General features: G+C 44.6%; 2 protein-coding genes across 39 annotated transcripts in view; both read right to left on the bottom strand.

Annotated features, from left to right (window-relative positions):
• Nucleotides 1–79: 79 nt before the first annotated feature.
• ubp1 (upstream binding protein 1) lies at nucleotides 80–8,936 on the bottom strand. Of its 4 annotated transcripts, XM_029845338.1 has the most exons (17): nucleotides 8,733–8,935; nucleotides 8,038–8,249; nucleotides 6,600–6,751; nucleotides 6,360–6,436; nucleotides 6,167–6,272; nucleotides 5,441–5,547; nucleotides 5,192–5,344; nucleotides 4,980–5,090; nucleotides 4,273–4,380; nucleotides 3,978–4,084; nucleotides 3,839–3,893; nucleotides 3,665–3,758; nucleotides 3,499–3,589; nucleotides 3,317–3,423; nucleotides 3,100–3,242; nucleotides 2,740–2,791; nucleotides 80–2,635 (listed from the first exon to the last, which is right to left on the bottom strand). In XM_029845338.1, the coding sequence occupies exons 2-17, from the start codon at nucleotides 8,151–8,153 to the stop codon at nucleotides 2,598–2,600; spliced, it is 1,617 nt and encodes a 538-aa protein (XP_029701198.1). In that variant the 5' UTR covers nucleotides 8,154–8,249; nucleotides 8,733–8,935; the 3' UTR covers nucleotides 80–2,597. The 4 variants fall into 4 exon arrangements, with proteins under 4 accessions (XP_029701198.1, XP_029701199.1, XP_003968884.1 ...); XM_029845339.1 differs by lacking the exon at nucleotides 8,038–8,249 and having other exon boundaries at nucleotides 8,660–8,936; XM_003968835.3 differs by having other exon boundaries at nucleotides 8,038–8,935.
• A 750-nt stretch (nucleotides 8,937–9,686) lies between these two features.
• The window catches only part of clasp2 (cytoplasmic linker associated protein 2), a 34,688-nt gene continuing 17,209 nt past the window's right edge, over nucleotides 9,687–27,165 (bottom strand). For 4 of the 35 annotated variants that reach the window (XM_029845299.1, XM_029845329.1, XM_029845328.1 and 1 more), the window contains 37 exons: nucleotides 27,019–27,111; nucleotides 26,773–26,918; nucleotides 26,527–26,662; nucleotides 26,374–26,444; nucleotides 26,207–26,266; nucleotides 26,056–26,133; nucleotides 25,801–25,968; nucleotides 25,447–25,487; nucleotides 24,959–25,111; nucleotides 24,380–24,403; nucleotides 23,744–23,761; nucleotides 23,364–23,465; nucleotides 23,112–23,138; nucleotides 22,194–22,220; nucleotides 21,333–21,506; nucleotides 20,924–20,968; nucleotides 19,858–19,965; nucleotides 19,541–19,603; nucleotides 18,882–18,988; nucleotides 18,700–18,723; nucleotides 18,179–18,334; nucleotides 17,733–17,824; nucleotides 17,585–17,648; nucleotides 16,874–16,933; nucleotides 16,575–16,577; nucleotides 15,859–16,022; nucleotides 15,482–15,560; nucleotides 14,029–14,172; nucleotides 13,743–13,886; nucleotides 13,554–13,660; nucleotides 12,957–13,098; nucleotides 12,121–12,316; nucleotides 11,844–12,037; nucleotides 11,632–11,760; nucleotides 11,349–11,555; nucleotides 11,119–11,235; nucleotides 9,687–11,020 (listed from right to left, as the gene is read on the bottom strand). In XM_029845299.1, coding sequence (XP_029701159.1) covers nucleotides 10,943–11,020; nucleotides 11,119–11,235; nucleotides 11,349–11,555; nucleotides 11,632–11,760; nucleotides 11,844–12,037; nucleotides 12,121–12,316; nucleotides 12,957–13,098; nucleotides 13,554–13,660; nucleotides 13,743–13,886; nucleotides 14,029–14,172; nucleotides 15,482–15,560; nucleotides 15,859–16,022; nucleotides 16,575–16,577; nucleotides 16,874–16,933; nucleotides 17,585–17,648; nucleotides 17,733–17,824; nucleotides 18,179–18,334; nucleotides 18,700–18,723; nucleotides 18,882–18,988; nucleotides 19,541–19,603; nucleotides 19,858–19,965; nucleotides 20,924–20,968; nucleotides 21,333–21,506; nucleotides 22,194–22,220; nucleotides 23,112–23,138; nucleotides 23,364–23,465; nucleotides 23,744–23,761; nucleotides 24,380–24,403; nucleotides 24,959–25,111; nucleotides 25,447–25,487; nucleotides 25,801–25,968; nucleotides 26,056–26,133; nucleotides 26,207–26,266; nucleotides 26,374–26,444; nucleotides 26,527–26,662; nucleotides 26,773–26,918; nucleotides 27,019–27,111 — 3,741 coding nt within the window. In that variant the 3' untranslated portion in view covers nucleotides 9,687–10,942. The remainder of the gene's footprint in view (nucleotides 11,021–11,118; nucleotides 11,236–11,348; nucleotides 11,556–11,631; nucleotides 11,761–11,843; nucleotides 12,038–12,120; nucleotides 12,317–12,956; nucleotides 13,099–13,553; nucleotides 13,661–13,742; nucleotides 13,887–14,028; nucleotides 14,173–15,481; nucleotides 15,561–15,858; nucleotides 16,023–16,574; nucleotides 16,578–16,873; nucleotides 16,934–17,584; nucleotides 17,649–17,732; nucleotides 17,825–18,178; nucleotides 18,335–18,699; nucleotides 18,724–18,881; nucleotides 18,989–19,540; nucleotides 19,604–19,857; nucleotides 19,966–20,923; nucleotides 20,969–21,332; nucleotides 21,507–22,193; nucleotides 22,221–23,111; nucleotides 23,139–23,363; nucleotides 23,466–23,743; nucleotides 23,762–24,379; nucleotides 24,404–24,958; nucleotides 25,112–25,446; nucleotides 25,488–25,800; nucleotides 25,969–26,055; nucleotides 26,134–26,206; nucleotides 26,267–26,373; nucleotides 26,445–26,526; nucleotides 26,663–26,772; nucleotides 26,919–27,018; nucleotides 27,112–27,165) is intronic. The other 31 variants (XM_029845320.1, XM_029845301.1, XM_029845300.1 and 28 more) reach the window with 31 other exon arrangements.

The following is a 27,165-nucleotide window of genomic DNA, read 5'->3' on the forward strand; positions in this document are numbered from 1 at the left end:
CATCAGACTAAACCACCTCTTGCACACTAATTTCCGGACCGCACCAGTCATTCTCAAACGAAAAAGCAGAACAGCTGAAGAAAAGTTATGAAATCATTTATTCCCAGCACATGTGGTTGTGTACATCTCCAGCATATGATACTGTGCACATGAGAAGCATCGCCATCGACATTAGGCTGCACAAAAACAGTGGTTACCTCTGCTGCTCACACTCACACACAGATGACAGGCTCAGGCTGTCTTAGTATCCCGACTGCACTGTTAGTACTACATGTTTTAATTCATGTAAACACCACGAGAGCTACAGTCCTGGCTCTGGTGAGACGAAAACACAGTTTTTGTTTTAATGTACTGACTGGGAGGACTGACTGTGGTTGTGGTACTACGAGCTGAGCTCAGGGTTTTTTTTGTGTTTTTTCTTTTACATTTTTCAGTGCAGACTTGTATTGCTAAAGTCTGGAAAAGGGAGGAATTAAACTCAGCGAAGTGAAATCCTCTTCTCCCTTCTTTCTCCATCTCACACATGCTCTTGACTAAAAAGGAAGCTAAACAGATTCATGTTATCAACAGGAAAACAAACAAGAAATGTTGAAAAAAAAACAAAACCCTGACAACTACTGACTTTTGAGGAAAAGGGAAGCTTGCAAACTGAATGAAACATCTTCAATGTCCAACAAACTGCAAGGTTGGGCCAGTTAAAGTTAACTAAAAAGTTTTTGAAGACAAATGTGGAGCTGCCATGATGTTGGAGTTGATAGAATAAGACTATTGGAACTATTATCGCAAGTTAAAACAATTCTGCAGGCCAAATCTGGGGCAGGTTGTCACATTCAGGTCATAAAAGCAGAAAGAGCAAAAAAAATCTGTCTGGATGAGACGATGTGACAGAACCTATTACCTAGCTAACCTAGCATTGGCATTTTGTGCCACATCCATCATCCAGATGATCACAGAATATAAAAGCAAAGACTTAAGGGGCTACTTAAAGACAAGAAATGTCACCACACGGCGGGGCTTCTAAATGCCCCAGGTGTGTCACCATTACGAAATATGCATGGCTATTGAAAAAAAATAACTCAAGGTTAATTTGACACATGTCCGTAAACATGTTGGCTGCAGTAAGAGTTTCCAGCCAGTGAGAACCAAAGAGTAACCAGTTCTATTAGAGATGTTTAAAAATAGTTAAGACTTGATGTTGGATGAATCGTGTTCATATTTCAGGCTAATAATTGTCGTTCTCCGAGTTGAATTCCTCTTATTGAAATCTCAGACCTCAGATGGGGCAACAATTACCAGGCAGCAGTGTTAATAGCTGATTTCAATCTGAAACTCCCAATAAAACCTCCTCCTGACCTGGTTATGGGTTGCCATGGATATCTGGACTGGCTAAAGAAAGACTTTATGGCCATTCAAAAATATGTTTAAACTTAACATCAGGCTTGTCAATAAGTCTTTAGCCTCACTAAACGGAGTGTCCTTCAAATCCTGAAATGGTCTTATTTTGCTCTGTTGCATTTCCTGCAGCACACAAACAAGGTTCAAACTAAACTGCCATCGGATCGGCTCTACAAATGTTGTCTGACATTTCCTCAAAAGCGCCTAGTAATCTTAAAGCTGCTTGGTCCATATTATGGGATTGAGTGTAGGCATGACCGCACCAGAAACAAACAGTTTGAAAAGGTTTCTTCCTGTAACCTCACTTCACCAAACCAGTGTTTCAAAACCAGCGTAAAACACACACGAGCCAAAGATGTGGTGAGAGGCAGTGTCAAAGGAACAGGGTCGACAGCTAATATGGCACCAGAAAACAAACAAACAAAAAAGAATCAGTCCCATTCCAGTGAGAGAAATGGCAGATCCATAAATAAGCAATTAAATAAAATGATAAAAGCACAGTCTAAACAGGCTGTGTTAGCTGAGCTCAGTGGGATGTTGGGTCAGAAGAAAAGTTGGATGTGTGAAATGACCAAAATCAGCTTTTTCAACACCCCCTACGGATAAAAGATGGTGCCAGCATTAAAAAAAAAAAAAAAAAACAATCACCAAATGTAGCCAAGACTTCTTGGCCAACTCAGCTGATCAATGATTTAAGACAAACGTCGAGAATGTTAGATAAGCAGAGTTTCTCCTGAAACAAGTTAGTATGTTGAGACTGCATGCTGTTCTGAAATGCAGGCTATCCAATACTGGCCAAGTACTTGTGCATGTTGAGTAAGGAGGGCAACGAGCAACTGAAAAACTTTCTCCTCCTGTCGACCAACGTGTCGAACCCTCCTCCGCTCTCTGGGAGCCTCCCCCATAGAAACGACATAAAAAAGAAACACGTGAAAATCAAAATACATACACTACCAACTCTCCCCTCATCTCCTCTTTGTCCTCCATTAATAGTGTTTTCAATATGAAACAGTTGACACACCCATGTCAGATTCTAACATTTACATGGCTATAGTGCAGTCTGTCTGCTTTCCAATGAGGGAGGGTTTAGAGGGAACAGGAGGGAGGACAAGGAAGGAGTGGAGGCAGGCAGAGACGGACGGAGGGAGTCTTCAGCTCCAAAAGAGAGGGAGGAGAATATGTGATGCCATCTGTCCTTCTCTCTACTTCAGGATTAGATGGAGTCCTTCACCCAGTTCATCTGATGAAGCAAAAACAGCCCATTAATCCTCATCTACCGCATGTTTACCAAGAGATTTTACAGGTCAATTATGTTGCAAGACAATACCAGCATTAAGAGCTGACCTTTGACGGTGCTGATCAGGAAACTGCTCTCATCTGGAAAGTTATAAACCATCTGGGGAAAGAAAGTCAGAAATATTCATTTCTCAGTGACAATAGAGCTATCTATCAAAATCTTTTAAATGACTGGTTGAGCAGACTACGTACGCTTCACACTAGTTAAATAACCTAGAGGCTCCAAACAAAATGTGGTCTTGTGAAAATCTAGTCATTCTACAATCTATAGTCATCTACAGTCGTTGTACATACACGACATCCACCACTAGATGGAGACAATGTGCGAAAAAGGAAGTAAAAACATCTTTTACAATATTTGGACATAAATTTAAATTTCGCCATGTTCAAGTGTTTGTGCACATATACCTGATCACTAAGAAGGATGAGAATGCCCATAGGACCCTGTCGGTACACCTGGTTGATTGTTCCTAGTGGAAGGCCGCACACACATGCGATCTTGCGGATCAGTTCTGCAGCCGTGGGCTCCTCCAGATACAGCGCGTGATACACTGCAAAGAAATGAAAGGCAGTCGTAAACAGGACACAAGCATAAGCCCAGGGGGTTCGAAAGGGGCATTTTTACCATGTAAACCAGGGGAAATGCTGTTTTCTCCGTTTTCAGTGGAACCCTGTCTCTCATCCGCAGGACTCTCCTGACAGACGTACACTGTCAATCTGGGACGCACTGACCTGCACACACAGATATCAAACATTAAAATGATGTCATCTTGACACAGACATGCAGACACACACACCCACACCCACCTGGATTTAAGTGCATTGAATAGTCTGATCCCATCAGCTGGCCCACAAATCTGGACCACATCCTCCCGGGTCAACTTCAATAAATCAGAACCTGATAATGAATTTAAGAAGTCAGTGTTGCTCCCAACAGCCTGTTTCCACTCCAGTGCATGATCAACGTGTGTACCTGAGAAATTAGAAAAGAGTCGTGCGTAGGAGTTGAAGCGATTTTTCAGCAGCCACTTTTGCGTGTCCTGTATGGAGGCGGTGGGGCTCAGTTGCTGCACAATACGACAGAAACAGGCGTCAGAAGACGGCGCGGCTCAAACTGCAGGCTCGTCAACCAAGGCAACAGCCTCACCTCAGAAGCGCCGAGGCTCCCAGGGTCCGCTTGGTGATTGGGTGAGGACGAGTCACTACGGGAGGAAAGGATGATGACGGAGAGGTGAGACCGAGCCACCAGCCCAGTGAACAGGCTACACACACCCACGCATTCATACCTGTCTGGTACTGAGGAGGCCGTGTAGGTGGAAAGCGGTGTGGAGGAGAAGGAGGGAGTAGCTGCCTGGTTGGTGCTGACGTAGGCTTTGTCGGGCCACGGGGAGCACTGAGAAGAGATGCAACTGAATAGTAAGAAAATTCTAAGATTAAAACTTAAGCTGACTAATGAACCGGAGCAATAATTGAAAAACAGTTATAAAAAAGGGGACACGCTTAAAGCGCTTGAGCCATGAAAGTGTTCCATTCCCTGCTTTTGGAAGGCAGTCTGTGGATGGTGTGTTGGGAGCTGCTTACACTGCCTCTCTTGGCCAGCGAGTCCCCGCAGTCAGCAGGAAGAGTCCGCTTGCTGGACTTCTTCAGTTCGTGGTCGCCCGCGTCCTCTATGATGGGTTCAAGTCTTGTCTGTGCAGAAAAGATGAGGCGATTCGCAGTCAAGAGAAAGATCGACAGACGTCACGTTGGAAGAGCGCCCAGTTTCTCTACAGTTTTAGCGCCGTGTTTCACAAATAAGCTTGTTAAGGATTTCCTAAAAAAACGATTCAGAGGAAAATCTTTCTAAATGTTCTGCCAAGCGCTCTCTCATCTCAAAAGCCGCTCTGAGGAACAGACTGCTGTAAAACCTTTATTAATGGCCTGTGGTCAGTTGCCAAAATGCAGTTTAAAAAGCTCTATTTTGGGGGAAATGGTCAAAGCCAGAAATATAGCTGGGAAAAAATAAAATAAATAAACTGATTGGTATTAGATTCTACACAACTAGAGTGCCAAAACAGATTAAATGAACATTTGGTTTAGGGTGGGGGGGGGACAAAAACTCCTGTTAGGACTTATGAAAACGACAATGATGATGAAGTGGAAATATCAAGTAAAAATGCCAAAATAATTTTCCCTGTTCTCACTTATGTGTTGAAGTTATATGCCTGAAAAGGAGCCAATTCCACTGGAATTAACCTTGGATTCAAAGAAATGTCACCATTGAGATTTGGATTTCGCCTCACACCGACCTCTGAAAGGATAGTGGTATCGTAGGAAGGCTGGTACTTTTCCTTCTCTTGGGCTGTGCGCTTCTCCATCTTCTCTCGGTCCGTCTTTTGCTTACGATCTGCCCCTTTTGGCTGAACAGGGACGAGGGAGGGGAGTTGTAACCGTCACATTCAGGCTAAGCAAAGGGTGGAAAACACCACCGAGCTCCACTCATGAGGGAATAAGGGTGCACCTTAAAGACTTTGATTTGGCAGGAGGCAGAGTGGAGGTGCTCCGTGTACTCTACAGTGTCTCCCAGGGCGAAGGTGTCAATCTGGATCCTGAAGGGAACGCCCTTCTCTCCACCGTGCTTCCTGGGGGTGAACTCTGTGCTGATGCAGTGCACCTGGAGCAGTTTAGACAGCAGTAAATGATTGTGGAGGCGAGTACTATTGTTTCTGTGTCCTGCAGGAGCGACACAAAGAGAGCTTGTGTGGAATACCTGCACAAAAACAGAAGTTCTTTTCTTCATGTCCCACAGGAACTCCGCTGCGTTGAGCTGGGAGGGATGAGTCTTTGGCTCCACAATGCCCACTGACATGGGGATATCTGTCCCACACACACACCCCACACGCTCATTACAGTAAAATACGTGCAGGAACATTTCAAACTTGCTACAATCAGCAGGGTGGGCTATAAATCCGAGGGAAATCCAGCTTGTGTTTTAGTTCTGTTTGCCTTCTCGCAGAGAGGCATTCACGAAGAATGCAGGAGGGACAACTCTAGAGCACGTGTGTGTGTTGCTCTCTGCAGAGAATGTGACTATCAACAGAGCACTGACACCAGAACGAGGAATTATTGTGGCTAGATTATCCATCAAAAGCTTCTTCTTTTTAAGGATAAAAACAGACAAAACACCTCAGCACACCAATCTGAACCTTAATCACAGACATTTGACCAAAAAAACCATTTGAAATGCACTAAATCCTTGCATTTTTGTGTATTTCAAATGAGATTTTCTGATGTTTTACTCTCGTAGTCTGCTGCACATTCAGTTAATCAACTAACTGAATTCATTCATGCAAGTGCACTTTGCAACTGTTAAAAAGATAATTTAATGCCTGACTTGTGAAACACATCTGACTGCCTTGTTTTCATTATTACACTTGTTTTTCCCCCCCACACATAATTAAAGGAATGGGAAGAATCTTGTGCCATGCCCCATTACCGATGTCAAGGAGACGGTCACCAGGACGATTCCACTTCCAGCCCTCCAGCTGCTGGTGCTCTGTATATTGCAGCCTGCGGTCATGGAACACCACCCTGACTGTGCTCTACACAAATAAACACGTGCACAGTTAGCTGTAAAGTGGCTCTGACATGAAAACAAGGTTTTCTGTCCACGTGTCCTCAGGTCTGACCTTCACCATCTTGTTGTTGAGCTCTGGTAACTCCCCGGGCTTCCTGTTGTCCAACATTCGCACCTCGTAAGACTGGCCTGAAGGGAAAAATGGGGGCGAGGGGGAAGATTTGCAAGATTGAGAGGGACGTGGTCGTCTGAGGCGACAGATACGGAAAGCCAAAAGCTTCAGGTGTGTAATGTTGGGTTTCGATTTAAAAGCACAATCAAATCAATCGTGCGTGCACCCACATCGCCTCACCTTGGTTCAGATATGTGAGCGTCTCGTCATGCAGCTTGACGGCGGGCGATGTGGCAGCGCACAGCACATACTGGAATGGGGGGTTTTTGGTCTCGTGTTCAGGAGGAAGACTGGTTTTCTCCTGCTTAAAGATTGGCAGAGCCAACACGTCGCTGAGAGAGACCAAAGAGGACAGAAAACAGACAAATCAACACGCAGAAAACACAAGAACCTCTATTTGGAGCAAAGTTTACGCCGGCGTGTGAGGCAGAAACCCATGAGCTCATTCACAAGGCTCATGTCCTTAAAAACAAACCCATCTTTGAACTTTGCAATAATGTTCTCACCTGCTATTCTTATCAGGGTTGAAGGAGTTATCTACATTTTTAAAAGGACCCATATTTGGCTTTTTCAAGACAAGAATGATCACCGAAGACGGTTTATATTAGAATAAGCGATGGGGACTGTCCTTCAACCAAATGGCTCTCATTAGGTATGCTTGAGAAAAAAAATGAGCTGCAGAATCCAGATATAGCCTGAACAGCTCCAAGTCTTGGCAGACTCAGCAGCCATTGTTGATCTCTCCATCTTCAACTCATCATGATAAACCAGTAAATATGTCTGTCTGTAAAAAGAAAAAGAAAAAAAAAGATGGAGCTAAAGTGACACGAAAACGTCACAATATTCCAGAAACATCTTCCTCATCGCAGCAGAAGAGATTCATTCGGAGAGTCATTCGCTCCCTCGTTGTCTGACGTGTTTACTCTAACAAGTGAAGACCCAGACAGAACCCACAGATCTCCTGCCCAGCGAGCTACAAGCTTCCTGAAATCCGAGAGGCTGGTTCCAGTGACACATACTGAGACATTCTGTTCCTGCCGGCTGCTGACACCAGCCTTGCCCTGAAAAACTCAGCCCGACCCCAAAGTGAGCAGGTTACCGCTCACGTCACCGCTGTTTAATTTGGTCCCTAAAAGCAACTTTCAAGGGATGGTTGCCAAGCTCATAAATGTGGAAGAGTTGTTCACATATACGTCACGTTCAGATAAGTGCAAGCTCTGAGCAGATGGCAGAGGAGGCTGCTGATAAGACACGTGCACGTTCAACAAATACTATCACCTTGCGAGGCTCGGTGCAGAACACACATTTATGTAGCACCACCAGCCAGTGGTATTGGGGTGAGCTTGAGATTAAACCTTTTTCCATTAATGGAATGAGAAAACGCTTTTGATGTTAGACAATGTTTTTTCCAGTTCAAATGTTGACAAAAAAGGCTGTTTTGCAGACTCCCCTGTTTTTATCTTACTTGCGATACTTCGTGTGTGAGAAATGGTTGCAGCCTTTTGCAAAATCAGCAAACAATGCAAAGTCATCTGGCTCGGTACCCAACGGAATAAACACACGGGAAGGATCCCTCCGAGCTACAGCTGATGTGAAGAAGCTGTAGACATCTTCTAACCTCATGCTGTAGGCTCCAGCACCAAGCTCCTGTCCGATACCGGACAGGCTGGCATCGAAGTCGTGCACCAGCCCTGACTCTATGGTGGCATCGTCCATCTTCAGAACCCAAGCCATCGCCCCCAGCTCCTTATCCTCGGCTTCCACTTGGAGGGCCGCCAGTTTGATTCAGGTACGAGAGGTCGCTTAGCCAGGAAGTGGGCTCTACAGCTTCTGGGTGACACCGTGAGAGTCAAGTTATGCTGTTAGCCTGCTAGCCTCTCCTTGGCAAGCTGGGCAGGCGAATTGGTATCCTTCCGACACTGAATGGTTCGCCACATTTCCACAAGTATGCTTTCCTCAATCACACAATGAAGTGCTCCACAGTCTGTAGACTGCCTGAAAGTCAGGGAGGGTTATTCCACTCAGCCAGCAAGTCGTGATTGAACATGCGATGTGATTTCCTGCATGTTAGCGTTAGCTAACAATTAGCTAGCTCTACAAATGCCACTTATGTAAGCGTAGATGTACGCAGATGAGCGGTCCGCTATGTCTCCAAGCACGCTGGTCGGAAGGAGCAAGGAAGCTGGTGTTAACGCGCGTAGTTGTGCAAGCTTAAAATATTATTTGGTGCAAGTACGTACGCCGCATCTCACAAAGCGTCCACACAGCTGTTGCCACCTAGCTATCGCGCTAACTAGCATCAACTTGACTTGCTTCGAGTTCTAAGCGATCTCCTCTGGCGTTCCCTCTACCATCCCGACCCGGTCCACCGTTCTCATGGCGGCGGCAGTATCACCGCTGAAGATTCCGGTCCTCGAACCGCGCTCCTTAAACTACCACAGCTCACAGAAATCCGGGCATCAACATGGCTCCCTCAGTATACAGTGGGTCGGTCAGCGAAGCCTGTGGGCTGCCACCGCCAGCCCCAGGAAGGGTGCCAGGGCGACGCCTGGCCAATCACAGCTGGCCCTTTGTGGCTCGCGCAGCCACACCAGCCAATCAGAAGCCTCCGGGATTTCGTCATTGTGTCCAACCGACGTTGTCTCAGAAACTATAATAATTGACAAAACAAAATAACCTGGAGAAACGGCGTGCAGACGCGACGAACACGCACGGGAGACACCGTTACGCGGTGAAAGGATGAGGTTTGGGAGAGATTCGTCCCGCGCAGAGCGATGCTGTCGCGTGTGAAGTTTGCAGGACAAGACTGACAGAACATCGTCGCCGACAGCTGCTAAATTAATATAACGTGTCCCAAGTGGAAGGAAGGCCCTCTGAGCGGTAATTTGGGTGTAGTTTACACACGGGTGTAGTTTACACACTCTTTGGTTAATGATTAACCAATGGTTGGACCCTCGATGAGGCGCGGGAACAGCGCACATGGATGATTGGGGCTGTCAGACGGAGGTCCGGTTCTTCGTCTGACCTTTTCTTTTTTAACCAAAATGTTTTTTTTTTCTCAATAACCTTTAACTCAAGGCGTTGGTGCAGCACAGAATGTCTACGTGCTATTGTGTTGGGTTTAACTTATTAAAAACAATGATTGACGGCACCAACTCCGGAAAGCCCTGACGCCTTCATCGTTTTTTCCCAACTCACATCACATTTGGGATCATTTGAGGAGACCAATGATTTCACTTTTTCTACAGCAAAATTCAGACGCGGTGCTTATTGTGATCTGTACAACTTGGATTTTTATTGTAAGCACAGCTTTGTAAATGCACAGAGGAACACAACGGTGAAAACTAGAATGTCAGAAGAGGGAAAGAAAGACAATGAAGAAAAAAGGATGACAGGTTTTAGAACTGTAAATAATACATTTCTACAAATTTCTCAGTAGAGAAAATGAGAGACTACAGCACGCAACAGAGAGAGAGAGAGAGAGAGAGAGAAGAAAGAGAGGATTGGTGCAGATGTACCCTGGCAGGGGACTCTCCTAAATGACACCATTACTGGATATACCTTTTTATCTTCATATTTAGATACATATCCACTAAGTGATAATAGCCACTTCGTGCTCACAATTTCTTCCGGAACTGAATGGATCCAAGAGGAGTTTGGAGAAATCGTGCCTTGTGAATTTTTCTGAAAGGTTCCGACGTTCACATAATTTAAAAACTTCAGTCACACTCTCCTGGATGTCACTACAACCCCAATAAAAAGTTACTTTTTTAAAATTTTCTCATGCATAGCCAAGCACAGTGCCTCCTATACTTTGGAATCTGCCTATTTACTGCATTAGGTACTGGCTGGTGTGACCCATGACTTCTGTTAATGCTGACATTGTTGCTCCATCGTACCTCTTAGGCAAATCAGCACCTTTCTGAAAGAGGAAGAGCGAGAGAACTCCAGACCATAAAAACTGCCGCAGTGGAAAATAAAGCCAAAATGACACAAATGGAAATGTACATTCCCGTCTACCTGGCCCCACGTTCTCACTGTAAAGAAAGACACAATGTGGCACCGTTTGTTTGTTCTGTCAACCTTTCAAAAATGAAAAACATGCAATTGCATCCTTTCCCCTTGACGTTGGGATATAACTGGAGTGTTATTTAAGGGGTTTTTTTGGAAATAAAAGCTGCAGAGGACGGACTTTGATGCAGTATCTTCATCCTTGAGTGACTAATGAGTGGGTGGAGTATGTAACTGTTCGATTACGTCTGGGTGGAATGGACCATCAGGGGTGATCGGGAGTCCGACAGCTCCCTGATCTTCATGACTGCCATCTTGCAAAGAGACGGGAAAATCTATGAGCGCTGTGTGTACCTTAATGTGTGAGTGCAAGCAGACTGTATGTCTCAATGGAAAGAGTTGGCTCCTGTGAAGGAGTTTGGGATGTGTGGATGCGAGATCAAGGGTGTTTTCTGTGTCTGGCGGGCAGAATTGCAGTGCTGTGGATGTCTGGAGGGAGGGCACCGTTCCTCCTATAGGCCCTCCGATGGGGGCTCGCTGCCGCTGGAGCCAGACTGGGCACGCTTGATGTAGAGATTCAGCAGCTTCAGCTAGAGAAAACCACATAAATAGAGTAGAGGTGGGATTGATGTTTCTGGAAGGTAAATAAAAGCTTAATTAACCAATTGGACTAAATGCTCCGGCTCACCTTGCTGCTTGAGAGCTGGCTGAGGTGCGGTTTGAGATCCTCTCCGATCACCGTGTAAATAGCCACCAAACAGAAGACGCAGGCCTTCCGGACGCTGCTCTCAGAGTTGTCGTAGCCCTGTCAAACCCATAGTTAACACATTAAAACGCCATTGAAACAGATACTTTGACACCAAAAACGACCCTGAACTTTCAAAGCCATGTCAAACATATGACGTCTCATTGTCTTGCCTGAATGAGTCCTGGCACGATTTCCGGCAGCAGGTTGATCAGGCTGTCACGGGGAACTCTCTCCACCACTTTGGTCTGCATCTTCATGGCGGCTAGATTGATAGGGTAGTCCGCTGACTGGATGATGGGACACAGCACCTTGATACACTGGTCTGGACTGATGGACAACGCCAACATGGCCGCCGTCTCCTCTGCTGCTCGTACCACCTTTGGAAACAGGCATGTTGGGTAATGTCTTGGTATTATAATCAATGGCTTTATGAGTGTGTGAATAGTTGCATACCTCCTTATGGGGGTCTTTATGAGCCTCCAGGGCCTTCATGATGGTGAGCTCTGCGTAGTTCTTGAACCTCCAGGGTTGCTTGTTGAGAATCTCCCTCAGCACCCGCAGGGCCAGTGTTCGAATGACATGCTGGGAGAATTAAAACGGTTAAGGTAAAAAAAAAAAAAAAAGGGCCCGTTTTGGCAGCAATTCCACAGGAAGAGTGCGTTTACCTCTCGGTCGCCCATCGTTTCCAGCAGAAGCAGCAGGATGGTTTTGAAATGTTCGTCCCACACCTGCAGGGTGTTTTCACGGATCAACTTGAGCAGCTCGCACAGAGCCGCCTTCCTCTCCTCGATGCGCTCGTTGTGGTTGGACAGCTCTTTCAGAAGCTCGGCCACCAGCTCCGACTGGTCCAGACCGCTGTCTGTTAAAGTAGACACCGAATCTCAACCACAACTTTATCCAGTTTGATTAAACCAATGTGTTCAGGTTGCTCTACGAGTGTACCGTCGGTGAACTGCTCTGAATCGTCCATGCTGGTGTCTTTGCGGCTGTGTTTAAAGGGAGAGTCTGAGAAATGCTCGCGGGCTCCTCGTGGGCTGGAGGAGAGCAGCGGGGTGTTGAGGAGGGATGTTTTGTTGTCCAGAGCCATGCGGCCTCCGTCCATCACGTCTGACCCTCTGCCATCTGTCCCGCTGTCCCCCTGCATAGATGCAATTTCACCGTGTCTCATTATTCCACGCTAATATTAGCACAGCTGTTATGCACACAGGGTAGGTGATGACATACTGAAAACGTAGTAGAGCTCAACAGAAATGTGTCTGCAAATGTCTGCAAATGACGGCAGCTTTAATTATCCAAGTGTTTTTAATCTGAATCATAACAGGGTATTTCAGGTTTTGGTCAAAGCGGGTTTACATCGACGTCTATTTAAAACACTCTTGTGAGGACACAGACAAACGCAGCAGCGTTGTTTATGGACCCCTTCGTGCCACCGTATGAGGTGACGCGACGAGTCAGGTGTACGCTGGCAGGTTGATGACCTGAGGGCCGGTTAGATTTCAAATGCTGTCCAGGAGGAAAATGTCAGGAGGTCACACCTCTGCATTCCGGCACACCCTGTCCCTTAACTGGGGTCTTGGGTTGTCAGTACGACATTTAAACTTCGAATTCTAGCAAGAGACAAGTAGAGGCTGCAGTTCCTTGATCCTTACTCAGACAATGTGGCCAAATACAGAGTGCCTTCACTATTAGTAGCTTCTTTTGAGAAGAACTAACTGAACATTGCTCAAAAACGGGGCGATAAACAAATATATCGAGAGCCTAAATACTATCATACCAACCTCCTCTCCGTCCCGCCTTTGGACCGGTTCATTCATGTCCTCCTGACTACGAAAGCTGAAGTTCTGGATTGCCTCAGTGACGCCTTTGAGTGAGCTGTAGATATCCTCCGAGTTCATGTTCTCTGTGTCGTAGTCAAAAGCACTGTGCACAAATGAAAATGGAAAGGGACGACATTGGTAGATTTAAATATTCCCTTTTGTATACACGGACAGTCAAAATTTGGATGCGCCTACTCATTCGATGTTTGTTCACTAATTTCTACAGTCTAGAAATTTACTGAAGAAATCCCAATTATGAAGCAAGGTATATGGGAATATGCAGCAAACGATAAAAAATATTGAAGAATTTAAAATATAAATCATGGTGTGTTCAAATCTTTGATTGGCAGTGTTGTATTGAAAACTACATGAAATAACAGACATACAGAAGGGGTGCTGCGGTTAAAAGAGGTAACGTTCCTTCACATCAACAGCTAAAAAACAAAAGTACCAGTTGATCTTTATTCCATATTAATATAAATGATTGTTCGAGGGCTTTTCCTGTTGAAGGTATTTTGAAGTAGAGGGTAAAGGTCTATTGGTCCAGTTATGTGTTACCTTGGTGATGGGGTGTTCTGGGAGGTATTGGTAGGGGAGGTCACTGGGCTGGACCAGCTGGCTGGTGATCTAGGAGTGTGGCGTGTTAAAGGACTGCCCACGGGTGCCTGTAATCAGAGGGATGGAGTGCAAACTACAGTGTGGCACTCACATGAAATGCATGTTCCTCAGTGTACGAGCATGTGTTACCTGTGCCACGCTGCCGGTGTTCTTTAGGTGATTCTGAAGCAGTTTTGTAGCTCCATCTTGAAAGGTTTTTGGAAGAGCTGCCAACAACATGCTAAACTCAGGCGTGTTGAGCTGAAACAATGAGATGAGCACCGACTGTGCTGCCTGTAAACAGATGAAAAATCCTTCTCTTTATACATCTTTCTACTTTGATGTTGTGCATAGGTGAATAAGAGGGATTTGTTCAACTGCTGGGTGAAAGCTTCGAGGTCTTTCTCAGCCATGTAACGTTAGATTGTGCTGGCACCTTTCTGACATCGGAGCTCTTGGGCTCGGTCGTCCAGGTGATGATGCGTGAAACTGCCAGCCTCGTCTCACTGGAATTCACAAAGTCTGGGGCTTCCATCTGTAATGTCAGTGTTTCGATATACCGAAGAATGGCCACCTTCACCTACAGGTTAGATACAGAAAAACTCGATTAAGATGCTGAAATTTAATTGATTGTATGCACGGTCAATTTTCACCTGGAAAATATATTTGATAATAATTTGAATAACAAAATGGGAAAACAAAAAGAATGCAGACACATTAGAAAGTTATTAAAAGCATTCAAGGAACAAACAGCTGATTGTCAATCCTCTGCAGGTCTGAAAATCAAATGATGAATAAAAGAGAAAAGACCAGAGTGTGATCATGCTTTGTGAAAACAAACCGAAAAAAAGATAGATAGGACCAAAAAAAGTTCAAACATTCACTGCAGGCTTCTGCCCCGAATTTTCAGTCCCCTGATGACTTTTCGTCTTCCTTCTTCTCTAGTTGCACCTAACCACCAGATCTTCCTTCAACTTACTAAGCACCATTGTCCGCGCCACAAAATTGCTCCCCCCGGAGCGCACTGACCTGGGAGGACTGGCTCCAGGCTGCGGCCTGCTCGTCTAGAGAGCAGGCACGGCGCCGCGCTCTCGGGGGGAACAATTTAACCCCGGACCCTCCCCTGCCACAACACGAGCTCCGAACAGGCTTCAGAGAGAAAGAGGAGAGGCACCGTGTCATTTTATGGTAAACAGACAGGAAAGGGAGAGGGTCGGGAAGACAAAAGAAAGCGGGGAGGATGCTGAAGCACAACGTAGGGGGGGGCAATTTAGTTATTTCCATTATTCTTGGATGAAATATACATTTTTACTTCGGCTGATGTAATGCCGAGTTAAATCAACATACACCCATCAAAGTACTGTTTCGTGTTTCACCATTGGAGATGCTAAATAATGGAGAGTAATGTTGATTTTTAGTAAACAGCCAATGGGCATAAATACTGTATAAATCAACAACAGTGGTGCTAAAGACAGTGTCATTCTCAAGGGAAAATAAAAAAGGTGACTTAAATATGTCAACTTGAGAAACATTGAGCAGGTGCAGATGGGAGAACAATGGGAGTGCATGAAAGGACAGATGAGCAGTGAGAGGAGTACATTTTGAAAGAAATAACCAGTGTAGCAGAGCAAGGAAGCAATCTAACCACTATCCAATCACAGCCCAGGATTGATGGGAAATTAGGTGGCGAGTACGTGCAGGCAGGTAGTAGCAGTGACACTGTCCCTGAGCTTCCAGCCTCATGTTGCTTATTCAGATCTACACTCACACACACCCACACACACTGGAGTACACAGACACACCCACTCATAAATAGAACACACACGCACGCGAGCACACACACTCATACATAGAACATGCACACGAATGCGCACACACAAACACTTTACCTTGAGATTTGGTGTCTGGGTCTGGTCTACTGTGAACCTCATAAGAATAGTAAACTGCAGATCATTGGGGAAAGACTCTCTGCAAATGCACAAAAAGAAGACTTTCAGTCCCCACACAAACATGTCAGGAATAAATATAACTTCCTGTAGTACATTTATCTATTTCAATGCCAACGTTTTTTGTTTGAAAAACGAGAGAGAAAAACGTCAGAGTAAATGCTTAAGAGTTTTTGTGTCAGGATATTCCTGTAAATTTCTAGATGCGAGCAGAAATGAATGTCAAGAACCATCCCGAGGACACTTTTCAACATATTCTTGTATGCATAGTCTTGTGTTCCCCCAGATGAAATAAAAAGCTTAACAAGTTTGATACTAACCGTGTGACATCCAGAGCTTTCTGAACTTTAGCTTGTACTGAGCCCAGCAGGTCAGCGCCCATCTTCTTCAGCAGCTGTGTCAGCAGAACGAATAGCCAGTCCTGAAGATCCTCCTTATGGACCTGGATGAAATCCACCAGCGTCTCCAGGAACATACTGAAGACCTAAATGCACAAGAGAAAATGGTTTCCTGATGTAGAATTTAAGACAGGGGGGATGTCCAGACCCGGTCCTCAAGGGCAACAATCCAGCCGAGGCTTCAGTCCTACAGGGTAGACGATGCTTTTACCTGGGATTCCACTTCCCTGCTGAAAGCATTTTCTGCCTGGTAGGATGAAAAACCCGAATGGAACAGGGACCACGAGGACTGGGTCTGGATAGCCCCGATACAAGGCATGCAAGAAGGATCTGTACTTAAAGGGTACTTAGCTTAAGAACTCAAGAGTAATTATGGGATGTTAGTATTTACTGACATCAAAGTTTCAAATGAAAACCTTGAAACCACTAAAATGATTAATAATAATAGAAGTCAGTCAGGCTGAGACAGTTAAATCCATTACCACAGCAGCAAAAAAATAAAACATTGCCAATAACACAAGAGCGTTCAGTTGCGTGAGGTAGTTAGTGTGCGAGTGACGCATCGTCATCAGGACCGTGAACCTAATTAGATTAATGAAGCAAATATCCAAACACACAGTAGCATTGGCTAAACTTACTCTCTACAGAGAGTTCCCAGAGTGAGGGAGCATGGGGGGAGAGAAAGAGAGACATCCGTTAGTATCCTGGTGGGGGGGGGGGATATCTCACTGCTGTCAGTGTGAGTTTTTACTCACAATGTTGACCTTTTTACAAAAACAGAATCACACAGACATTTTTGAGATAATGTGGTATCTTTTTTGTGCAAAACAGAAAAGACCTAAAAACTGGAAAAAAAAGAAGTGGAAAGACATGGGAGATGAAAAGTGGGAGTGGTGTAGATTGCAAAGATGACAGGAACCAAGGTGAGATGCAATACCTTGAAGGAGGCTGAGCTTATACCGGATTCTGCTGTGCCATACACCCTGCCGGAGTCTCGCTGCAATTCATCAAATCATCAAAGGTCACAGTTTGAAAAGTAAGGCGGGGGGGGAGCTCTCACACACCTTACGACACGTGTGAGGCCGTGGACACTCGAGGAATGCCAAAGAAGTGGGGGTGTTAAAGAGGATGAAATACAGCCAGTTAATCATAGAGAAGATCTGGCAGCCTTTGGAACTCTGCATACATGTCAGTGTGTGCAGTCAGTGGTGCTTCAGGTTGCAAAGAGGGAAAGAGGACGAGTGGCAGTGAACTGGCTGCTCAACAGCGAACAACCCAGCGACAAACAGTGAGCTCTCACACACACACACACACACACTCAGGTGTGGCATGCCATTAGAAGTAGGTGTGGCACACTCTGCATGCCTTATATTAGTGGGTATATCTGTGTGCGCACATCATGGCCGGCTCTTCTCCTCTTTAAATTATTCTCCTGCCCCCCGGACTGTAAAAATTTGTAAAAAGTGTGGATAATCTGTCTCTCTTTGGCAGAATCCAGTAGAATTTTGGAAGGGATGGATGTATTTTTTTTTGGGAAGGGGGGGGGGGGGGGGGGGGGGGGTCTGATGAAAAAGGATTCTATATGAAATGATGATGCCCACGAGTGCGCGTGTCTGTGCGTGTGGATACGTGTCACATGCACTCGTACCTTACTGTGAGGATCGGCAAACATCCGGGTGAAGATTTCACACAATCTCTTCAATTCAACCCGACTGCAGAGCAACAACAAATTTGCAGTTTGATTAGAAAAAGTGTGCGACCGCCTCAGAAGAACATCTGAGCGTCCGGTGGCCGACCTGAGAGTGCGCTGGTTCTTTAGCAGGGCCTGCAGGCCCAACAGCCCCTCCTTCCTCTCTGACCAGTTGGCACTGGCACAACGGTTTAAAACCTGAAAGAAGACAGGAACCAGAAGATTATTGCCAAATAGAAATCAAGGATTTAATAAATTTTTACCGTAATTTTGAAGTTAAAAGACTTTCAAAGCCAATTAGTTATCACAATTAAAACTAAAAAACTCTAACCCAATATAAGATTTTTTTCAGTGGTTAATTATTTATTGCAGTCTTTCTGAATTACTCTGAATTATCTGCAGAGGTAAAATAAATTAGTTATGTTTGTCTAGCCTGACACCTCACATATACATACAAATAGTAGAGTAATATGTTTAGAATTGTCACTCAGTATTTTCTGATTTCAATGTTCTGCCTGTAACATTTTGTGTTTTACTGCTGTGTTCACCAACCTCAGCTACATCCTCAGTCTGTCTCATGTATGTGGGAATGGCTCCTCCATTCCTGGAGCTGTAGGATCTCTCGGAACAGGCGCTGGAAGCGTCACTGTTAGCATCATCGTCAGAGTACATGCCGTAGTTTTCGTACCGTCGCCGCCCTGGCTTCCTCTAAGGATGGGTGGGAACACAAAACATCAATGTAACCATGTGTAGATAAATCAAATATCATTAGAAAATGCAGGACACAGCTAGCAGCTAATTGCGCACACTTCTATCTTTGTGAGGACTTCAGTGGGTATAATGCCCAGCTGCAACCCTCTGAGCCTAACCTAAACGCAATTCTAACCTCAACATTAAAGCCGGGCCTTAACCCTCAAACAGTCCTTTGAAGTTGTGAAAACCAGCTAAAATGTCCCCACTTCCCAAAAATGTCATCACTTTGCTAGTGGAATGCAGAATGTGGTACTCAGTATGTAGCAAGTACAACACACACACACACAGCATGCAGGTATGAAGCAGGAGAAGACTCTGACCTTGGATCGCATGTCTCCCAACAGCTGACAGCATTAAACAAAGGTAGAACCAGGGATTAGTTACCACACACACACACAAACACACATGCAGGTACACACTCCTTGAAGAGTGAGTTGCACAAAGTGACAGCTTGCCATGTGTTTTCTTGTTAATGTGATGTTGTTGGGAAGGATTTTCATACCAAGGCATCAGCGAGAGCCTCTTCAACATCCGACCCAGTGTTGAGGACCCTCATTGCACTGACCGAAGAGGAAAGACGACTGGACTGACTGATACCAAAGCCCGATCCTGCAGTTGTTCACAAAGAAAGAGTGGCGATTTGAGATGAAAAATGCTCAGGGGTGTCTTTCCTAGTTTTTTTTTACCCCCACTGTTGATCCAATTCATCATCCTCTGTCACATACTCAAATTGAACAGGTTAACAGAACAGTTCCCATGAAAAAACATGTAAGTCAACGTGATGACTCGTTAGGTGACATTGCAGGTGCCACTGGGGGAGAAAGAATGATCAACAGAAAACAGGAAAGGGAGCCAATGTCCCTATATAGACGGGACAGAGCTCAAAGGAAAAAAAACTGGCATCAGTGAAGCTGACAGAATGGTTGTCAACTGGCAACTGAAAAGGCGGAAACATGCGATTCCACTGGAAGATTTGACATCCTGGAGCAGAAAAAGTTAAAAACAAAGGGAAAATAAACAGTCTGGACGTTGATGAACAAAAAAAAAAGACAATTAATCAACAAGGAGACGCATGGCTGCTAAATAATGAAGAAGAGTCAACAGAAATTGAGGCAGAGTGGGTGGGTGAAGTACAGAGAAACACGTGTACTCAGCCTTCACCTGCAGCCCCAAAAGTGTCAGGTGTGTGGAGAGCTCCAGTGGAGCGAGAGTAGCTCCGCGCCGCTGCAATCAAAATTGGAAAAACACACACACACAAACACACACACAGAGTTTAACACTCCCTCACACATGCAAATAACACACTCAGAAGACTAATCAAAGAGTTTGAAGTAAATAAAGAAGCATGCAAGATTCTCCCTAATTCTAAAGACCTTTAGCCTGTTTGATTGGGAACGATTTAATGATTCAATTAAAACAAAAGCCTTCATCTATTCTTGTAAGCTCTCCTTGGCGTCCAGTCCGCTACTGCTACTCACCCAGCGGTGTGAAGGAGCGGACGGGGCTGGTGTCCCTGCTGCTCTCCCTGCTGGCTTCTCTGCTGCAGCCCTGACTCATACTGGGACGTGGAATACGACTGCCCCGAGCTAACGCCGCCCGGGTTACAACACAGCGACACCGCAGAGATAAGGAGGAAGGAAAAACCGGAAGGAAGAGCAGTGGTGTAAGAACAAAATGGACAAAAGGGGGAGAATAAGACAGTGAAAAAGACAAAAGGTGAGTGGTGACAAGGAAAAATGGGAAGGTACGTGGAAAAAAACACAAACATATGACAGAAGATACAAACTGACGGAACACCAGTCAACTCTGGGAACATCTCAACATACTCCTCCAATGGAACCGAAATGATTGAATGGTCGATTGCAATGATCAATTCAAAAGAGAAAAATAGATTTAGGTCATATTGCTATGAAGGATTTTATTTATTATCATGATATAGACAAAAAGGATGATTGCAAATCAGTCTAATTTTTGAGGGTAAACTCATTTGAACCCAAGGTGAGATGAACCCAAAGAGGCACAGGACAGTTTGAGCCACATTTAAATGACACAAAGTCACATTCACTCCGGTGATCAACACGCAGAAATAAAAGATTATTAACGCAAGTGACATGGGAAGAATTTAGCAAGGGAAGCAGAGGCTGAAGGGACGGGCTGCGATTCCACGTAGTTGCATCACGATCAAAATTAGTGTTCACGGTATCCGTTTAGCACCTTTATGCACGTGCTCAGCCACAGTTAATCAGCCGACCAATGAAGTTACACAAAGCTCTGGTGAGGCCTTGTTGCCCCTGCGTGAAATTAATTGCTGGCAACAGGTTAGTGAGTGGTATAATCACAATGCTGGGGTATAGCTGATCACTGGGATCCATCACCACCACCAAAGCATTGAACCAGACGGGTTAGAGGGATTGGAGACTGGATCAACATTAGATGATGGATCACAGTGTAATGGGGGGTACAGACTGAGGGATGATTCAAGATGAGAATAATTAGAATTAGTTGGGGAATGGCGGATGGTCTGTTCAGGGTTCCGGGCCTTACCTCCTCTGCTTGCTCCATTGTATATGGAACTAATGCTGGAAGGAGCTAGTCAACGTGGACAGTGGGGGCAGGAAGGGAAGGAGAGACAGAGGACAAGGTCAAGAGGGAGCAAGAATAAAAACCATGTATTTACACAAGTTGGGTGCTTCTGGAATTTGTCCTGACAAGAAAGATATTAAGCCTGGCCCGAGTGCCTTGAAGCTCGGTTAATCAATAAGAGCAAAATCACCACCAAAATCAGCAACAACAATAATCTGTACACAAACATAAACATTCAGATGTTTAACAAAATGTCATTCTTATCCTCCTAAAAGTATTTTGCACACTTTGAATGAGGTCAGGTCTTCATACAAAGATTTAATAGAAATACCATCAATTATGTTTAAACACTAAGACTTCCCGAACGTACCGACGGACAGACGGGTAGGGGAAGAATCTCTGGAACAGCCCTGGCTCCGGGGAATGCGGCTTCGTCTGCGTCCATCTGTACTGGATCCAGCCAACACCCTGTGGGGTCCTGAGCTCATGGTGCTCAGCGCCGTGCTGGTCAGAACACGCCCGGGGGAGCCACTTCGACTGCCAGCTATAAAGATCAAACAAAGCAGGGAATGAAAATTCAGAGCTTTGTAGTGTATCTATATTGCTAAAATCGCATCGAATATTTATCTCAACTCAACAATTAAAACTACGACACTATATAAGTAGATTAACAGATAACTACATTTCCTCTGCATAACAAATTCCATCATAACAAATTAATTAAAGCCCGTGTGTCTTACTCTACAGCAACAATCCATCGCCATAAGGAGAACAGTTGAGGAGCTACTCTGTGGTGCTTAAATATGCATATGCAGACAAGTGGGGGAACTCCAGGGATCACCAAATGAAAATGAACCAATTACAGAATAAAAACCACGCACACAGTGATGGGAAACCCTTGGTGTTCGTGACTCACAAAAGCTCAACTAAAGCCACACAAACAATCTAAGCACATTATATCTAATACCCAATCCTAAGAGGAGAGATGAAATAAACAGAAATATATGAAGTGGAAATTTGGTATTCAAATTTCGACACCTTAGTGTGCAATCCCGATTCCAAAAGTGGTGCATTTTAAACCAGCCTGAGATTAAAAATCTCAGCGCTCCTGAGCCAGACAGCGAGTGAACTTTTTAAATGCAAGTGAAGGAGGAAGAAGTCAGGACAAAAGAGGCAGGGAAATAAAGGAGATAAGGAGGACATTTAAAAAGAAGTAGTGTTATAATCTTACCACCGACAGGGGTAGCAGACTGAGATCCTGAGCGATTAAGCCCAATGGTTGGGAGAAAGGGGGAGCAGAAGCGAGGGGGGGAAGGAACAGCAGATTAAACCAAGATGAATTATGGGTATCAGTGCAAAAAAAACAAAACAAAACTGGGGGCATCATGGAGTCAGACAACGCATTATGGGAGCACATCCTGGTGGTCCACATCAAGAATGAAGGCAAACCTTAAGCACTTTAATCAAAGAAATTGATTATTGAAAAGAGAAAACAACTACTGAAAACACAGACTACAAATGATAGCCTGGGAGAAGCAGTGCATGTTGGGAAAGCCGGCACATGTATGAGACAAAGCCTGTTCACCATGAGGAAAGTAAAATGGCTCAAAAGTTAATACTGTATGCTCAAACATATCCATACACACTTTAACACACAGACATCTTTCTAAGTCTCTCTTCAGCTGCATACCTACTGATTTTGGGATCGATTCAGTTCTTTAATTCATCCAACTTTCTGATCTGATTAGTGGGTTTCTAAAGCGCCACAGATACTCAGTGGCCTTGGCACGAGATCTGGGTCATTGGTGACAGACAGGGGTCAAAATTCTCTCCACAATACTGATCAAAAGTGTTTCCACTTGTAAGCTCTGATGCAAATTGGTCTTTTGGAAAGCACGCAATACTTTGTGTTCTAAAGGAATTTAAATGACAAAATAAATGAAAGCCAGAGATCGGCGACCGTGGCAACTATAAACTGCCCACCAAACCATATCCAGTGATGAGACACAGCATGCTGTAAGACACACACTCACGCTTCCCTTTTACACAAAACACTGTGATTGGAATGACAGCGGTAGCAGGTGGGTCAAAAATTCCCCACTGTGGCACAGAGATAGGCACACTCACTCTGACATACAAATAAGAGTACCTGGTGTGCAATCGGATTCATCGGAACCTGAAGGCACAAACAAATTCACATGGAGCTTATTGTCCCCGTGGTGGCAACAAATAATTGAACTCCAGGGAGCAAAAAGCACAAGAAACTGCAGCAGGTTCCCAACAGTTCACCTGTTTCTGATGCCATATATGGGATTATGACAGAGTGAGACATTGTTTCAAAGCAAGTTCATTTAGGCTGTGTGCGCCAAGAGGAGGGAGGGGGGGGGGGGGTGATACTTACGTTGAGACTGGGAGACAATCTTAGTGCGGCTGCGTCCCCGTGAGTCACCCTGGCTGGTCATACCGCTGGGAGTGGACAAAGGCTGTTTGGTACGTACACGGCCTGCATTTTAGCAGTGGGAGGGGAAAGAAGAGGTTGAATAACAAATTAGAAATACACGGAATCAAGCAGAGTACTTATGACAGCTATCAATGCTAGAAGCTGCTTAGCTAAAAACACATCCTAAAATAATAACCAGGCAACTAAATTCCAAGTGTGACTTGGAATTTGTGGAAGCAAATGAGCAAATTTATTGATTTCAGGTGGTTCCTGTGCAAGCAACAACTGCAGAACATCTCTAAACATGCCCACACACATCTATTGAACCACCATACTCTTACCATCATCTGACCTGGTCCCTACAGATAAAGAAAGAAGGAGCAGGTTGTAACCAGCACATTACATATGGTATCCCTACAATAACACTGGATCCCTGGGAGCCAAAGGACAAACCAATATACTTTACCAAGGTTTCTGTTCTATTATATTACATGAAGTATGTACATTAATAAATGAGTTATGGAAATGTTAAAATATGGATTTGTTTTTCAAATCATCACTGTTTTCAGAATTTTGCAGCATATAGTCACAACCACCATGTTGCTACTGAACTACCAAATAGTCATTCTGCAGAAAAGTGTCTTTAAACTGTATTTTCATCTTTAAAATTCATTTTAAGATTCACTCCTCAGTTAAACAACACACTTTTAACCATACATTTTAATATAGTTGTATCCAGTTAGTTTTTTTGAATAAAAAATAGAGAATATGAACTCAAAATTTTCAACCGATTGAATGGATGCTACAAACAGAATCATATAGATGAGTAAAAAATGAGTATGGCAGCAGGGGGCGCTCTGGCCCCAGAGCGCAGCTATAAAGCTCACATGGAATGGAGGACAGGGTAAAGTGAAGGAAAAGAAGAAAAGAAAAGCAGAGGGATGTTATAGCATTTAAGCAGAACAAGATGATCTTACCATCTATTTTATCAGAGGCATCATCTTTAGTTGCAAAGAGAGAGAACAAAGGAGAGGGAAGAAACACAGGGAAAAGGTTGACATAAATGATGATTTAAGGAAAGACATCAAAGGAGAGGTAGACCCAATACGAAAAATGAAATTTAAGTACAAAAGGGAAGAAAGATACAAATGACAAGGAAAGTAACACAGCGTGTAATAATTACTAAGCATTTGTCTTGAGGAATGACACTGATCCATCAGTCACTGGAGCAGGCTAATCAACATGGAGAATGAGTTTCACATATAGAACATGCATACATAGAAAATGCTCATGCTTGCATTCTGACAGTGAGAAGGAAGGAGGGAACAGTAGATGGAAGGAGAAAGGCCAGCCCAAGCAAGAGTATCATGTGTTTATTGTAGTTTTATCCTTGGACACTGTTCTAGAGGTGTGAAGAGCTTTCATTGAGCGGAAGCCGTTACTAAATGTCCCACATGTGACGAACATGAGGCCATCTGAGCTGACGAACCGCTGATATCCTGCCGACTGATGTCCGCATCTTATAAGTCATTCATTTCACCTGGCGGGGCCCTTACCCAGTGAGGAATAGGAGCCAGGGGGCAGATGCCCTGCTGCCCTGGTCTGTCCAACGTATCGATGCTTAGCGACAGCGGCTGCATTTACATCCACATCACTACGGGAACGCTGCAGGGAGGTCGCTGACACTCTACCCTTTGAGCTTGCAGGGACTGACAGGACAGGAGGGGGGGGGGGGGGGATGGAAGGTGATAATGGGGTATATATACACACATCACAAAACAACATGCAGGCACCAAACACAATACTGATACTGATACAGAACTTCAAAAGCAACTGTACAGATGCGCATACATGGGGGAAATTTTTAAAAAAGAAATTGGAAACTTAACAGGATTGCTTTACAGAATTGACGAGGCACGTGTAGATGAAAATGAGGGGAAATGGTTCTAGACAAGCCGACCTTTCGCGTTGTCTGGGTTTTAACGACCGCAACGTCGCACAAAATCACAAGAAAGATGGTGAGTTTGTGTTGTTGCTGACTCACCTCTGCCAGGAGCTGCTGACCATTTAGAGGTTAGAGGCCGACTAAAGAAAGGAGGACACAAGGGTCAGACGGCAGCAAGCAAAAAACGAAACAATTTCCTGAGAGATCCTTCAGGAATTTTTAAGTCAAGTTTCAGACAGTGACATTGCTCAGGCTGAACTTTACCTTATGATGATAAAAAGAGAAAAACATTCACAGAAACTGAGATTTTATCAAAGTACACAAAAGTAATGAAACGAGGACTGAAAATCCACAGATGAAACATCACTAAAAGAATTACTGAATTGGTTCTCACCATGTAACTTTTGAGGTCTAAGAGGAACAAACTAAAGGAGATTTGTTGAATATATTTACTTGAGGCTCTCTTGAGAAGAGGAAGAGGAGCGGTCGCTCTGTGGAAGTGAAGCCACACTGCCGGAGCTCTTCAGGCAGGACTGAAGGGTCCTTTGGTAAGAGGATTCCAGCGAGTTGTAAAGAGCATCGGCCTCTGATGGAAAGTGGTTCCTCAGCCCCCAGTAAGCTCTGAAGAAGACCACAAGCAGTAAGGAAACAAATGCAGAAACAAAAGAATGAAAGACAGACAACACAGCTCGATTGTGGGCATCTTACTTGCGAGCTTCCATTCGAGCTTCTGAATCTGCATCTCGGATTCCCTTCTTGATGCTCTCAACAAGAACAGATGTATGCCTACGGACGTGGTGAACAGATTTGTTAACCTTAAATAAAATCTGGTCTAAAATCTACAGGTAACGACTCTCACCTCTCCAGTGAGTGGGTTTGCCATTCCTGTAGCAGAAGGTCCAGGAAGTCATAACAGCGCCTGGAAATATACAGTTGCATGAGCATTCCTAATTTTCAACTGAAATTATTCAAATCAAAAACTCTTTTATTCAGAGGTCTAAATAAATATGCTTTTGTTAGCCTCACCTTCTCACGGCTACAGATTTGGATGTGCAGTTACTGGTTATCAAGGGAATGAGTCGAGGGACATGAGTGTGCTGCAGACACAGGGCAAAAAGAATAAAATAAATTAGAAAAACATACATTTAAAACTGCAAAGGTTGCGGCTGGAAAGCATACCCGTATAATGATGCGGATGGCAGACACCCCAGAGGAGGCCATCACTTTGGCACAGTTGGGGATGAGGTTGAACAATACGGGCACGATCGCTTCTGCTCCGTGATCGAATTTATTCCCTAGTATTGTCGATATGTAACTACAAGAAAACAGAAATCGTGTTTACATGAGTTTTGGTGTTTGTTTTTACAGCTTAGGGTCATCTTGGAATTATTTATTTGAACAGCTAAATGACACGCAATCACTCACGCCACAGTAATGCAAGCCTCACGGACAACTTGTGAGCGCAGGTCTTTAGCTGATAATTTGAAGGCTCCATCCAGGAGTCGTAAATGCTGGTAGAAACAGTCGTAGGTGGGAGCACCGGCAACTAAGAGTGAGCGAATCTTCTTCAGCTGTGGAGGTGATAATAGGGGGACAAAAAACATGGCAACAATCACCAATCAAAACCACAGAAACAGAAAAGTTTCATGCGTTTAAAGTGAATCTACTGACAGCAATCGCTCTCTGGTCCCAGTCATGTTTGTCATCAGAGCAGATCTCACGGATCTTATTCAGGTTGTCTTCCAGATCCCTTGCGGAATAGATCTGCAGGGGTAGAAGGGGAACAGAGTCATCACAAATGTCTCAGAAAGCCTGACC

This window comes from Takifugu rubripes, chromosome 12 (assembly GCF_901000725.2).
Source record: "Takifugu rubripes chromosome 12, fTakRub1.2, whole genome shotgun sequence".
NCBI classification, from domain to species: domain Eukaryota; kingdom Metazoa; phylum Chordata; class Actinopteri; order Tetraodontiformes; family Tetraodontidae; genus Takifugu; species Takifugu rubripes.

Coding starts and splice junctions, on each gene's coding strand:
- ubp1 (XM_029845338.1), bottom strand. CDS start 8,153: ATGGCTTGGGTTCTGAAGATGGACGATGCCACCATAGAGTCAGGGCTG. Junction 5,548..6,166: donor TGACCGTCTCCTTGACATCG/GTAATGGGGCAT, acceptor TGTGTGGGACAG/ATATCCCCATGTCAGTGGGC. Junction 4,085..4,272: donor CGCTGGCCAAGAGAGGCAGT/GTAAGCAGCTCC, acceptor ATCTCTTCTCAG/TGCTCCCCGTGGCCCGACAA.